The sequence below is a fragment of the Schistocerca americana genome, chromosome X (genome assembly GCF_021461395.2).
Source record: "Schistocerca americana isolate TAMUIC-IGC-003095 chromosome X, iqSchAmer2.1, whole genome shotgun sequence".
Taxonomy (NCBI): domain Eukaryota; kingdom Metazoa; phylum Arthropoda; class Insecta; order Orthoptera; family Acrididae; genus Schistocerca; species Schistocerca americana.
In genome coordinates this window covers 966,426,146-966,442,077 of record NC_060130.1, presented here as the reverse complement: position 1 = coordinate 966,442,077, position 15,932 = coordinate 966,426,146, and the positions used below count along the sequence as shown (strand labels likewise).

The 15,932-nt window shown below is 38.1% G+C and overlaps 1 protein-coding gene across 1 annotated transcript in view; it reads left to right on the top strand.

The window, feature by feature from the left end:
• Positions 1-15,932, top strand: part of LOC124555342 — an 856,442-nt gene that overhangs the window by 447,506 nt on the left and 393,004 nt on the right. Inside the window, exon 19 of the mRNA XM_047129223.1 lies at positions 13,003-13,080. Within this exon, the coding sequence (XP_046985179.1) occupies positions 13,003-13,080 (78 nt within the window). The remainder of the gene's footprint in view (positions 1-13,002; positions 13,081-15,932) is intronic.

The window sequence follows — 15,932 nt, the reverse complement described above, 5'->3', positions numbered from 1 at the left end:
AATATGCTAATTCTTCTCTACTTGGATATCTGTGATTCTCTGAAGGTGATTCCTTTGCTAGAGGGACTTCCTTTTAGCAGGTATACCTATGAGTTCAACTGCCCTTGGACAACATTCAAATACCTGTTCAATGCAGTGCCGTTATACATCTACGAATTGAAATGGAATACTGTTTTTTATGTATATAGCCACTGCTCCACCCCACAAGGAACTCCTTGAAAAACAGCCAGTGAATCTGTATCCTGGTAAAGGAAGCCTCAGAATTGTCAAATTATTTAAGTGGTGCTACAATATACCAATAATTTCACAGCCAACATATATGAGCAGTTCACTAACTTTATCTTTAATACCTCTTATATTTTGATGAAATATGCTAATTCTTCTCTACTTGGATATCTGTGATTCTCTGAAGTTGATTCCTTTGCTAGAGGGACTTCCTTTTAGCAGGTATACCTATGAGTTGACTTCAATCTAAAAAAGGTGCAGCTCCATCACCAAATACTACAGGAATTCTTCCATGAGTGATCCTGCCACCACCCACTACACTGACACCTATAAGCTTTGCCAACTTCTACTTCCCATAGCTATTGAGTTGCAGGTCATGTCTAGTGAAACCCAATCTGCTGTTAGACTCAACTGGTACCACTGCAATGTGACAACCACTTAATATTTATACTCTATGTAATACTCTCAGTACATTGTCACTGAAAAACCTAGTCAGTTCGTTACTTATAAATTGTACAAAAATATGAAAATTAGACTTAATTATGACAGACAAGATGAAGAAGGGTAAGAAAAGTGGTAGCGTGCTGGGATGTGGCTGGCTTATCACAAGGCGACACCTGTGGCAGTCCATGGGTTTGTACCATGTGGTCTCTGTTTAGTAAGCATTCACTGGTAATATAACCTTCAATTTAAATGACTCCGAAAACATTATCTCAACTGGAAGCTGACTGCATGGTAAAATGAATCATGGTTAACGGTTCTGCTCTGACCTGTTGGTGTGGCAGCATACAGTAAACAATGTAACATCACTGAATCATCTCCTGTCATACAATTAGCAACATAATTAGCATTTATTTTATCCTCCTCAGCTTCCACAACAAAACATTATCTGTACAACAGAAATAACATCACTTGAAACAGCTGGCAGAAGAACTCTTCCCTGTACATAATTGCCTTCAACCACATGAATGACAGGACCTCTTGTCTGCTCACAAGTAACCTAAATAAAAACATCTCAGCATATCAATAAAAGTTCATTACCCTCTGGGAGATAACAGCCACAAGTTATCATATCCTCTCTTATCAACTTACAGGGGTACAACGGATCAATTCTTCATCATCAGTCATTAGAATTCTTGTTACGGTACATAACTGGATACATTTTTGCTTCATGTGTTGAGTTAAGCAGACAAGCAGCTACCACATATGAAAAACAGAAGGTATGGACAGAAAAAGAATAAAAGGTCAGCAAAGAGAAAGTAGAGAGATACAGAAACAAGAGAAAAAGAAGGCAGAAAAAGTTCATTCCTTTCATTCCGCAATCCAGCATGTCACACTGTATCCTATCAGCTTTGGCAACACAAGTGCTCATTGTATAATTATGACTGTGTCTGCATTTGGGGTCTCAAGTCACCTAATACCAATAGTAAACTGATAGATAATACCAGGATCATTAGACACTAAAGTTTGTCACATTTCTTACAAGGCGTAGATGCAGATTTCACATCTGGCCCCAGTCTTTCAATAAAAATAAATTCCCATCAAGGTAAGAAGATTTAGTGTGCCACCGATTTCGGAAACCTTGCAGGTGCAGATTAGAGGCATAGGGCATATAGAGCCCTTAAGGTGCTCACATCTGCGGAGCAAGGAATAGGAGCCTACCTTCATCAGAGAGCAGAGAAATGATGCTCACAGAAAAGAAGAAGAAGAAGAAGAAAAAAAATAGAATTGATCATGACATGAAAATGAAATGGAAAGAAGTGTCATGAACAGCTGGGGACTCTGTGGTTACCAAACACAATGTACTATCTGCACATCCCTGGAGATTAATAGAAAACTCTCAAAAATATATCTTAAGAAACTTCTCATCACTAGAACCAAGTATGAAATACTTCAACAGCTACAACAACAACAACAACAGAGTTTGAAACATGTATAAGAAATTTAATACAGTAAACAGGTTCAATGGAAGTGAAATACAAATGGAGCCGCCATGCTCACAGCATGTACTTGTGCAATGAGACGCAGCTCAGTGTAGTCAGTGCGCACATGTCGCAGCGGTGCACTGCTACAGGTTGGCAGTACATATTGCCCCAGACGCTGGTATTTGTAGATGCAGTATCTGGTGTGGCATTGTATCCAATGCACTGCTGCGTCCAGGCTTGACTCACAGCAGAATAACAGCCGTTACTTCTGACTGACCACACACTATCTAACATGAACAAAAAGTAAACAGCCCCCCTATAGACCAGACGGTGGGAATGAATCATGTTTCTGATACCAGTGTACATGGGGAGGGAGAGGGAAGAAGGTTATTAGATACAGCTTATGTCTACAAAGTGCAGCAGTTTGAATGATCTGGTCTTTCAAGTGGGCATCTAGGACTGCTGTTAAATGACAGAACAGGAAATTAGGTAACTAAATAGAATATATTCAAATACATAGTATACAAAGACCATGCCTAGGGAGATAGTTACCGGGTTTAGGCCCGTCTTAGAGGACAAATAACTAAATAAATGGGCAAATGATGAGGAGGCGGTTCATGTTAAGTTACGATGGGGCCGGTTATGAAACGCAGAGCCAGAGGCTTGCCTACCAAGAAAGATGTCTGTTTTGCTCAATATCTGGATCACAACAGACTGAGACAAGTGATTTCTGCACTGCAGAATGCTCCAGCATCCATACACATGGCCTGTATCCCATGCATGCTATTGCCTAAAACTGATGACACTAAATTCACTAGCTGTTTCAGCAGAGTGTGAGGATGCCTCTTGTCAGCAGCCTTTGTTCTGAAAGGCGGGCAACTTGGCACGTAGGCACAGGAGAAGTTGCTGTGAGAGAAAACTTGTATAGATTTGACTAGGGACTTCTAAATAAAAATTTTTTAATCAATTCCCTAAAATATTCCTTGACTGGCTGCCACTCTGTACAGATGTTTACACTGCTTGGATAATTTGTTTTCGCACTCAGTACAAAGAAATATTCTCATCTTAACCATAATAGTGAAGAATGTTAAAGTGGACAGATATAGTTCTGAATGAAAGGAGGGGAAGAACTAACAGCAGGAAACAGTCAGTTAATTTGGACACCTGGTAACCATCAATTACGTAACAATGCAAAGAACTTCATTGCCCCCTGAGGTGTAGTAGTCATAATATTTGGTCATGTCATTGATTGATATTTCATCTAAAACTTTTTGTGGTGGTATTCCTGTGATGGAATGAGGTGCTTCATTCACAACTTTCTCAAAAGCAACCACCTAATCTACCCCCATATGATGTTTATTAGAAGTGAACAGATAACTTCGTCTCCCATAGCCGAATGCAGTATGCTTTTGACCATTTTTTGCTAGCAGTCTCTCACGGAAATGGACTATCAAGTCTGTGTTTATTGATATCTTGGTGGCAGTGAACTTCAGTATGGGATCTTAGTACTAGTAGTAGTAGAAGTATTAGTAGCAGTAGCAGCTTAATTCATCTGTAGATCTCTTATTACAAGGATATAGGACATGTCAAAGTATTTACAAGTTTAGATCAATTTAAAATAAGCTAATTCATATACACATATATTTACAATCTTCTAGTTAGAGACAATCATTAGATTTACTCGTGATATACAATACTTTTTTTACAAATAACTTATTTAATAATGCAATGCTACACTGTTCACTCATATCTCACTATCAGTCGCTGCACGCACTATACACGTGTTGTTTCATAACACTTCACTCACTACACACACACACACACACACACACACACACACACACACACAGGTGATCTCTGGGTCATTTTCTGTACCACAACCTCCCATTTGCTATCCTCAAAAACTGGGTCAGCATCCGTCCATAATAAGTGAGATGATGAGTTCAGAATGAGGAAGAGTTGTTAGTAGTGTGCTATGCATAGCTTGGGGTAAGTATTTCTAGAAAGGAAAAAGTTTGGAAAAAACATAAAGTGATGGTTTTATGTGGAATGATGCATGTATTATTATTATTATTATTATTATTACTACTTATTTATTTGTATAACAATTTTTGTAAGACCCCTACTCTGGTCTATTCAAGTAAACCTTCAGTGTATAAAATGTATTGCATAACAGGTTCATATTAGCTGCCTTTTTAAATAAGTGTGTTTTTGCAATTTCTTTAATCTCTTTTAGTAGTTTATTGTACAGTTTTATTCCTTGGTAGAAAATTCTGTTTTGAGTTTTATCTTAATTTTTTTTTGGTGAAGGTGAGTTGAGTCTATCTGTTGTTGCGTGGTCATGGACAGACCTGTATGTGCAGTAATTACCAGTGTTATTTTTGATGTATACAACTGACTGATAAATATATTCACATGGAGCAGTTAAAATCCCCATTGTTTTTAATGGATCTTTACAGTGAGCTCAACTAGTAGTTTTGGTTATTGTCCTTATGGCTCGTTTCTGGAGTTTGAAAATTGTGTTCATATTTTGTGCATTTGATCCCCAAAAACAGAATGCCGTAGCTAAGAGTTGTGTGTACATATGAATAATATGTAAGTAAAAGACACCGCATGTTACACACTGATGATAGGATTTTAAGGGCATAACACTCGGATAACATTCTGTTTGCAAGTACCTTTCTGTGTTCACACCCCTTAAACTGAGAATCAATATTCAATCCTAGAAATTTTGTGTTTGTTACACAGTCTATAGACGTGCCATCTACATTTAATTTAACATTGTCTTTTATCCTCTTCAAACTGAATTTCATGACATTAGTTTTCTTTATGTTCAATGTCACTTTATTGCTTATTGACCAATCATAAAGTTCCTTGAGAGTTTCATTTGATTTCTCAGCAAGGAGTTCTCTTGTTTTCTCAGTGACTACAATATTGCTGTCATTAGTGAAGAGAATTTTTTCAACATGAATACCACTACTGGGAATGTAATTGATGTATATCAGGAACAGTATTGGTCCTAATATGCTACCTTGCGGAACCGCTATATTAATGTATTTTGATTCTGATAAGTGTTTTACTAAATGTTTCTATCTATTTGAAGTATGTGTTATCTCTGCTTGTTGTACCCTAACTGTTAGGTATGACCGAAACCAGCATTAGCTACCACTCTTATTCCTAGTGATTCTATTTTATTTAATAGAGTCTTGTGATCGACTGTATCAAACGCCTTAGAAATGTCCAAAAATATGCGTGTGACACACTCATCTTTATCAAGAGCATCAAGTACACCTTTTGTGAAAACAAACTGTGATTTGCTCAAAAGATCATATTTATTCAAGTAATTTATTAATCTGTCTTTCATAATGGCTTCTATTATTTTTGAGAATGATGACAGCAGGGATATGGGCTGGTAATTTTCTATGTATTCTGCATTACCTTTCTTAAGCAGAGGTACAACTCTTGCATGTTTTAACTGCTCTGGAAATGTCCCTGATGTAAAGGGATTCATTTATTATGTTTGTTGAGGGGTTTTGTATAGTCACTCTGCATTGTTTCAGTACACACATTGGTACTTCACCTAAGCCTGCTGAGTTTTTATTTTATATTTTTTGAACAGTTTTTTTGACTTCATTATCTGTGGTTCGAAGTAATAACATTGTATGTAGTGCAACATTATATACTGGCGTTACAATTGTTTTAGGTAATTTTTGCTGTAACCTACTTTTCCTACCTGTAACAACAGGTATTTGACCATGTGTGGCCAGAGATCCACCCTCTATACTTTCATGAATCAGCTGTACCAATTTTCCCTTCCCAGCCCTAGTACCTTACTCCTGTTAATTTGTGGTATAATGACTTTTTCACCACGTAACCCTTTTTGCGCAACTACTTCACCTCTCACTCTGTTTTGTGTGCTGCAAAACCAGTATTTATTCAATAATGCTTCAACAAATTCCTCATATGATTTACATGTGTTGCTGACTCCTGTTCGCCATGATTTTGTTTCTCCTTCAAACCTACTTGTCACAAGTTTCATTTTTGTTGTTCTGCTGTGTTTTGAGGCAAGATGCCCTCAAACTGTCTAATGAAAGCTAGTGGGTGTATAGTTACCTTACGAGAGAAATGATGCAATTTATATGCATTGGCGTGATTTTCTATGTCACATACATGAACAATATGTTTTTTTATTTCTTGTTCATACCAAATTTGGACTTTTGTTTACCTTCATTTTCTGTTTTGTATTGCATCTCAGGAAAGTGCTGTTTGCTCTATTTTTCTCAGTTTTCCCTGAATCAGACTTGTGTTGCCTTTAAAAGAAGATTCTGCATGTGAAATATTACGACTAATTATTTTATGGTCATTATTGATACTTTATTATTACAGTATATCCTATGTTTCTCATTACATGCTTTGATGGATTTGCTTTGCTCTTGCTTTATGTTACTAATGCCATTAATTGTTGTTTGTGGTACTCCATTTTGATCCTGCAAATCCTTGATTTCATGGTCAATCTACATATTAATTTCTGACTTACAAACTTATAATTTCTTACCCCATTCTTGTGTTTCATAATCTAGTTTTTTTGCAGCATCCTTCAGTTTTCACTTCAAGGTTTATAACCTTTTGTTCCAGTGCATCATACTTAGAATTAAGTTGTGCTGTTCCCAAATTAATTTCCTTTAATCCATTATTTGTTTTCTTTTGTTCTACTTTTTGTTCTTGCAAAATTAATTTTAGTGTAGACTTTGTATACCGATGATCATACTGAATTGATAAGGTGTCAGCTGATGCTGTATGATAACTTAATGTATGTAACTCATCTGTTGGCTCATTAGTAATGTTGACGTCAGAGTCATTTTCTCTGATATCGTCATTCCAATCAATCACTTCATATTACATCTACATACATATTTCGCAATCCAACATACAGTGCGTGGCGGAGGGTACCTTATACCACAACTAGCATCTTCTTTCCGTGTTCCACTCCCAAACAGAATGAAGTTAAAATGACTGCCTATATGCCTCTGTATGAGCCCTAATCTCTCTTATCTTATCTTTGTGGTCTTTCTGCTAAATATAAGTTGGCGGCAGTAAAATTGTACAGCAGTCAACCTTAAATGCTGGTTCTCTTAATTTCCTCCATAGTGATTCATGAAAAGAATGCCTCCTTTCCTCCAGAGACTCCCACCCGAGTTCCTGAATCATTTCCATAACACTCGTGTGATGATCAAACCTACCAGTAACAAATCTAGCTGCCTGCCTCTGAATTGTTTCTATGTCCTCCCTCAATCCAATCTGATAGTGATCCCAAATGCTCAAGCAGTACTCAAGAATAGGTTGTATTAGTGTTTTATAAGTGGTCTCCTTTACAGATGAACCACATCTTCCCAAAATTTTACCAATGAACCGAAGACGACTATCCGCCTTCCCCACAACTGCCATCACATGCTTGTCCCACTTCATATCACTCTGCAATGTTACGCCCAAATATTTAATCGACGTGACTGTGTCAAGTGCTGCACTACTAGTGGAGTATTCAAACATTATGGGATTCTTTTCCCTATTTATCTGCTTTAATTTACATTTATCTATATTTAGAGTTAGCTGCCATTCTTCACACCACTCGCAAATCCCGTCCAAATCATCTTGTATCCTCCTACAGTCACTCAAAGACGACACCTTCCCATACACCACAGCATCATCAGCAAACAGCCGCACATTGCTATCCACCCTATCCAAAAGATCATTTGTGTAGATAGAAAACAACAGCGGACCTACCACACTTCCCTGGGGCACTCCAGATGATACCCTCACCTCCGATGAACACTCACCATCGAGGACAATGTACTGGGTTCTATTACATAAGAAGTCTTCGAGCCACTCACATATTTGGGAACCAATCCCATATGCTTGTACCTTAGTTAGGAGTCTGCAGTGGGGCACCGAGTCAAACGCTTTCTGGAAGTCAAGGAATATGGCATCTGTCTGACACCCTTCCTCCATGGTTCGCAAAATATCATGTGAAAAAAGGGCGAGTTACATTTTGCAGGAGCGATGCTTTCTAAAGCAATGCTGATGCATGGACAGCAACTTCTCTGTCTCAAGGAAATTCATTATATTCGAACTGAGAATATGTTTGAGAATCCTGCAACAAACCGACTAGGTACTACACATCCTGAGTTTACATTATCATTGTTTGCCACGAACTCTAAATTTTTATTGTCTTCAGTATTAATTAATTCTACATTACCACTGAAATCATTCGTGGCTACTTCAAAGTTCTCAGTGAGATCATTGGTTTTTTAATTCTCTATTTCAGATTAAACAGCAAGGTCTGAATCTATGCATTTACTAAAATTATTTTTGACTGAATTGGACATAAAATTAAACCCATATCTGATTTCACTACCATTTATTTGTATCTGACCCACCGAACCATCCCTACTGCTGTGTGACCGAATTCCTTTTCTACTGCCAGGAGCACATCTCAATTCTTTTATCCAGACATTTTAGTATTACTGATGTTCCAATTAAAAATCTTAGACTGCTATATGCAAGAATAAAATTTACTCTACTTTTCTTCCTTGACGTGTTATTGCTGATCCTCAAAGCTGTTGCCTGCACCCCTAGCTGCAATTCTGCTGTTGTTGTGTGCTGAAACAGACACATCAGATGTGCTGTATACTGCTAACTGCACTCACCACTATGTGCTGTCACTGTACATGTTGTCCATGGATGTCTCGTGCTGCTATGGACGCTGCGCCATCTTGTGGCATGATGAATCTTTAAGTGATGATTTACAATGTAATCCCATTGACCATGCACACAACTTTAACTTTTATTGTCGTAGCACCTCAGCACTTCCTATTCATGGTTTACACTAACATCACTTTCATAGCAACAAAAAATTTGATTTAGTGTCATAAATTATTATAGTTCAACAAAACCTCACTAACAATTCAAACACAGTTTATTATCTATTTATCACAGTTCTTATGCAGTTCTCTAGCCATTTACAGTTCACGTGTACACAGTCCTTCCATCCACAGTTCGCTAATTGGGTACAGTTCTTGTTAAAAAAAAAGCATAAAATTTATCCTCTTCATTTGAAAGCACTTCAACTTCAGCAATATTCCCCGCAAGGGTTGCCATGTGTGGCAAGAGAGAGAGAGAGAGAGAGAGAGAGAGAGAGAGAGAGAGAGAGAGAGATAGGGAAAAGGGGTGGGTTACAGTTGTATCATAAATACTATCCCTCAGATATATTCCATCAGCAGCTGCTGTGATAAACACCGGCAGCACTCAGGATGAAGACTTGTACACAAGTGTGTGTGTATGACAGCACTTGGCAATGAGAGCCGTGATTGAGGGAGTGGCAATCACCCTCAGCGCTATGGCTCAAAGAGCACTAATTGCAGTGTCCTGTTGCACCTCCATTGGCAAGGCTGGTGACATGTATGACTATGGCAGCTGTCAGAGACGTGGTTGACAACAAATACAGTTTGCTAATGGTTGTGGTTAAACAGTTTACCTTGCATATCTCTGATTTTGTCACCAGGAGCCTGGAAAGGTGGCAGCCTACAAGTACACATGTGTGTTTCATACTGATGGATCCAATGCTGGTAGTTACATATACTGACAGAAAACTATGACTAGACCTAATCTATTCACATGTACAGTTATGGTAATTACTTCTAGATTAGTTCACAGCCCCCACCCCCTGCCCTCGTCCCCCTTCCATCTCTACCCCTAATAGTACTAAGGACCCGTCACTATTTAATAATTCAAACAATGCATTTATCTAATTTTACACAGACCCTTGTCAGCTTTATTTATACTGACAACATCAAGATCTATCTAACACAATTATTTGAGTTGTACAGAATCACATTCTTGAGGCCAAGTGTTCTGGTAAGTTATAGGAATAGTGGTTAATCAAGCATTCTTATACTTTGTTCTGAAGCAACTGAGAATGTTCAGTTTCCTGCCTGATATCCACTGACAATGTTTTATAGACATTTTCACAAGAATACAAAACTTTGTCCTGAACCCTTATACCCTAGAGACACATGGCATAGTGCGGAGAAGATGGCGCTGTACAATTAAATGGTGGTTGTAGTATTTGTTGAAACATGCAGTAATGGACAAAGGGAAGTTTCTCAGTAACAAAGAGTCTATAGCCTCACCAACTTGTGCACTACTTCGTCTTTATGAAAACCACAGTGTAGGTAACTTCACTGGGTATTTGTAATTGTGATGATGCACTAGACCACACTTAACTGAATAGAAATGTAGTAGTAGTACAGGATTATTCTAATTTAATTTAAACTTTCAAACTGCTGCAGAAATAACACCAGTGGTCATAATGCCATCAAATTGTAACAGAATATTATTGGAGAAGCAGGAAAACATATGGCAGAAGAAAAATAAATAGTACAAAATGTAGCAATAGATGGCAATGTAAACTTTATAATTTAATGATTCTCTACTACAAATGACAAATGAATCATACCACAATGCCTATGGTGTACGTTTGACGTTAAACAAACTGCACTACTCAGTGTGCATGGGCCTACAGGTGTGATACTGTTAGTTACGCAAGCCCATCCACCATGGCAAGGTCATTTCACATCAGATGGGAAATATCGGTTTTTAATTGTCCTGAGGCCAAAAACTGCATGGAAAGCATCAATCAAAATCAAATTGGATTATTAATTTCTGTGTGTCTGGTACAAAATATGTTCAAAATGCTGTCCACCGCTTTCTGCAAGAAGTTGAAATTGAAAAACAGCATGTTCCACAACTAATGGAAGTGTTTCCGGTGTCACGTTCATAATGTGTTCCACAATGCGTGCTTTCAATGCAGCGAAGTTGGCAGTCGGAACACTGAACAGAAAGTCTTGCAGATAGCCCCACAGCCAGAAGTCATACAGATTAAAATCAAATGATTGGGACGGCCAGGCTGTAGGGAAATTTTTGTGTGACGGCTCCCTAACCCAAGGTCCTCGGTGTATAGTTTTGGGCAGCCACCACAAATTGTATAAAACATGTGTAGTGACGAGGATGTAGCTATGTCTGTTGGCCGAAAAATATATAGTGACAAGAATTGCGCCAAATAGAATGAAGGGATAGCTTATCTTTATTTCTGACGAAATGTGTACCAGAAATACAAGTCCAAGTAATATTCAAGAGTAATCCATGTCCTGAGCCTATTCGAATACAATAGCAAATATCACACTGCAGTGGCTCCACTATAAACTCCACGAAAGGCTAGCAATAGACAATCGACAATAGACTGTCCGTCTCAGGGACAGTGCTCCTCCTTATATGCAAAAGGCAGAGGGTGCTGCGGACACAAGCTCAGCCATGGCGCAACCTCTTCCATCGGCGGTAATGCCCTGAGACGCCGATGGCCGTGACAGGAACTGTGGCCAGCGATGTCACGGTCAGGGCACATGTGTGCGAGTTTGTTGGTTGGTTGGTTGGGTCTGCGGATACAACAGAAATGGTGGCTGATAATTCTAGCATTTCTGTAATAGTACTTTAGCAGCTGGTTAACTGGATTTGCAATGTGCGGAGGTGTGCCATCTAGCATAAACATGATCCCATCCACACATCCACGCTGTTGGAGAGCTGGAATATCATTGCACAAAAGACACTCACAGCGCTTACTAGTGATGGTAGAGGGAACGGGACCTGAAGCTCCTGTCACTTCACAAAAAATGTGGCACTATGGTAAATGATGCTGTAAACCCTCACCACACAGTGACTGTTTCAGGATGAAGTGGTACTGGTTGATTTGCGTGTGTATTTTCCGTTGCCCATATTGGACAATTCTGTGTATTCACATATTTTGTGAAGTGGGCTTCATCTTTCCATAAAATATTCCTCTGCCAATCATTGTCCACGTCCATGTGAGCAAGAAATTCTAAAGCAAAGGTCTCTCTTGCTGGTGGGTCAACAGGAAGCGACTTGTGAACATGGGTAATTGCCAATGGATAGCAAAGAAGGATGTTTCATAAGATTTTACGCACCATGCTCATTTGTATGTCCAGTTTTTGGGCAATTCTCCATGCACTACATGTTTGTACACCAGCAATTGTCTCCTCCTGCATTGCTGTGACCGCTGCTTCCACTGACGTCGAATCAATTCATTTCCTCCCTCTACCACATTCCACACAAAAAGAACCCGTCTTTTCGAATTTCTGAATCATTTTCTCCACACCCATGGCAGTCATCAGACCAATGCCTTTGTTCAAACCCTCCAGGGTGCAGAAATTCTACAGAGCAATGTATGCACAGTCATCATTGTTGTAATGCAGGTATAGAAACAGAACACAATCCTGCATTGAGACAGTCATGGTGAACGTTGCACATGTGAAAGGAGGAAAAACCATGTACCCGTCGTGTTTGTACCAACTTCAGTGGGTCATGCACATGACAGGTGTTTTCATTGATGTATTGTGACATATAGCGCCATCTATTGATCAATTTTCACACTATTTTTTTTCTTATGCTATACGTTTTCCCTCTTCTCTGATAATATTCCACTGCAATTTGATGTCATTCTGACCAGTGGTGTAATTTCTACAGCATTTTGCAAGCTTAACTCTAATTATAATCACCCTGTAGTAGATGATGATGATGGTGATGGTGATGATGATGATGATGATGATGATGATGGTCATGATTTGGTGTTCATAATCCTAATTTATATAAATTAGGATAGTGTTCATTTCTTCCAGTCACATGACTCTGATATTGCATTTTTTCCTTTCCTTTGTTTACAAAAGTTACAAAATGTTCCTAACAGCTGCTTGGTTACATTGACCAGTGTTGTATTTTCTAACAGGTGAACCATATGCTGAATCAGCAAGACAGAAGAAATATTTTAAACCTAGCTGGTGGCACAGAGACCACAATGAATCAGGTATATATTCACTATACCTATGCTGTAGTCATGGTCACAATTAGTTTTTCACTTAAGTGATTTCTATAAATATTGACAGGGTAATGCTGTGAACTGTGCTTTGTATAGTGTGCAGCTATAATTGTTCTCAGATTCAGTCAAATATTAGTTATGCTTCTTAATGGGATTGTTTGATATTTGCCATAATGGAATTGTTAGGCGGAGGTTTGAGTCCTCCCTCGGGCATGGGTGTGTGTGTTTGTCCTTAGGATGTTTTAGGTTAAGTAGTGTGTAAGCTTAGGGACTGATGATCTTAGCAGTTAAGTCCCATAAGACTTCACACACATTTGTACATTTTCACATTTTTGGAATTGTTAGGAAGAAATGAATGTGAAGTTCGGGAGTCAGCATTAATTAATTCTATAACTACAAAGCACGCATGTGACAGTTCCTGGTTATTGATATGATTTTATTTCAAATTATTATGAGTCTGTGAGAGTTATTCAACTTCCAAGGCAGGTGTATAACTAGAATCCAGATTTCCGTGTAAACACAAATTGCATGAATTTTTGCATGTGTGGCCATTTGCTGGGTAAATGTATATTTTGAAGGTGGTATGAATTGTGACACTTGTAATTCATGTTATATCACATATTTGACCTTTTTTTGAAATAATGTGCATGACACCATCTTTTATTGATTTATTCATATGAACTGCGCCAAGATGCAGTACATAAGCAATTCTGCAAATATGTTGTAGTTTGTGAACTTCATAGTGAGCTCAAGTCCCCTACTTCAGCTCAGTAGTTGTCGGTACAGGTCAGTATACTTTGTGCCAATAAAAATAAATTAGAAATGCATATTGTTGTTGTTGTTGCACAATGCTGCTCCATATATGATGAAGGCTGGAAAAGCTATTAAATATTTTTATCATAACTTGAAGTGTCAAACATTTTTGTCCCATGACTACATCATGTAACTGAAATGGTAGTCTAAAATTTGATTGTGTGAATACACTGTTACAAACAATGATACGAACAAGGAAAATTGATTCACAAAATACACAGGTTTGAAACTGCTGACAGCAATAAGTCATAAGCTGCCCTTTTTTTCCAATTGCAAGTACTCTTAAAAGCACTTGTCCATGTTGCTGGATTTAGAGATATTCTTCCAGATTTAGCTGTGCCCCTACAACCTTTTTTTAACCAGATGGGGTACCTGGATTGGTGCTGCCATCTTTTACTGTGGTAATTTTGATTACGTTGTCAGTGTGAGACATTGAATTCCTACAGATCTATTGAAGTTGACATCTCTTGCTTCATTCTACTGAAAAGCCTTAAGGTACTGCAGTGTAGGCTTTTTGCATCATTTTTGGGCTGTAGGTTTTTGAGGTCAGTAACGCAGTTTGCATTAATGACACAATAGTGATATTCAAGGAAACAGATATGAGGCAAGACCACATATACATCAAATCAAATTTTGTGCATTTTCCTTTGGAAATACCACTATTGCGAGCCACAGGTGGAATCCGAGACCCTTATTGAAAAGGTTCAAAATCTTTGCAATCATCCTGTGGATAAGTGGGTTTTCCTGGTTTTAAGATTACAAAGTTATCAGATCATTTCCTGATTCTGAGTTTACAAAGAAGACAAATAATATTTTCTAGCAAAAGTGTAAGAAAAACTAGCAACTTGATCAGACTATGTCCAAAATATCTTCACCTAAGTATGCATCTGTCACTCTTTGTGACTTAGAAACATCATTTTCTGTGACATATTTTAATTCTTTATCTTTATTATGCGTATTTAATGATATGACATTGCATGAATATATGCATGTTATTCGATTTGATAGTGCCTGAAAATCTGGGCTCTAGTAATAACATTATGAGTAATTTAATAAGTAAAGCAATTAACTCACCAAATAATTTAGGTGCTGAGTCACCAATAGACACATAAAGAAGACAAGAGATGCCTGCTAGCTTTCAGATGAAGTCTGCCACATTGTTTAATCAGCTAGGAAGTTTCAATACTACACACACTCCCATGCAGAGTGAAAAATATGGTATTTACTCGTGTATAAGACAAGCCTGAATATAAGATGAGTGCCCCCCTCCCCCTCCCTTTATGATTAGTTTCTTGGGGAAAAATTTGTTTTTTAACACACTCTGATTAATCAAATTTACAAACTGTTATTCATGATAGGCATATGTCTAAATAGTTAACACTATGCCTATTCTGTGTTTATAAAATTTATTTATTGTTGACATTTTGATTCGATATGGGGAAATTAAATAAACAAAATGGAATTTTTGTAATTGTACTCTGCATTATCTTGCTGGTGTATCTGTTATCCTATGCTTAGTATTCTCTTGCCTGTCCACATATGTTTCATGAAATGTCTGTTTTGTTTTTCACCTGTGCTCTGCAGATATGTACATGGGCAGGGTGAGGGGAAAAGGTTGTTACATATAGCTTACGAATTCAACATACAGCAGATCATTTGGTCAGGTCTTGTAAGTGGACATCCATTGCTGCCATTAAATGACAGAACAGGATATTAGGTAAAATAAATAAAATATATTCAAATTTAGAGTATACAAGGGGCATGCCTATGGTTAGAAGTTACCAGGTTTAGGCCAGTGTAGGAGGGTGAACTACTAATTGAAATGGGCAGCAGAAGGGGAGGTGGTTCATGTTAACTTACGTTGGTGGCCAATCATGAAACGTAGAACTGGAGGCTTTGCCTGCCATGAAATATGTCAGCTCTGTTTGAAGTCTGGATCACAAGAGAGTGAGGCAACTGTGTTCTGCACTGCAGATTGCTCCAGCATCCATACATGTGACCTGTATCCCACCTATGCTGTTTGCCAA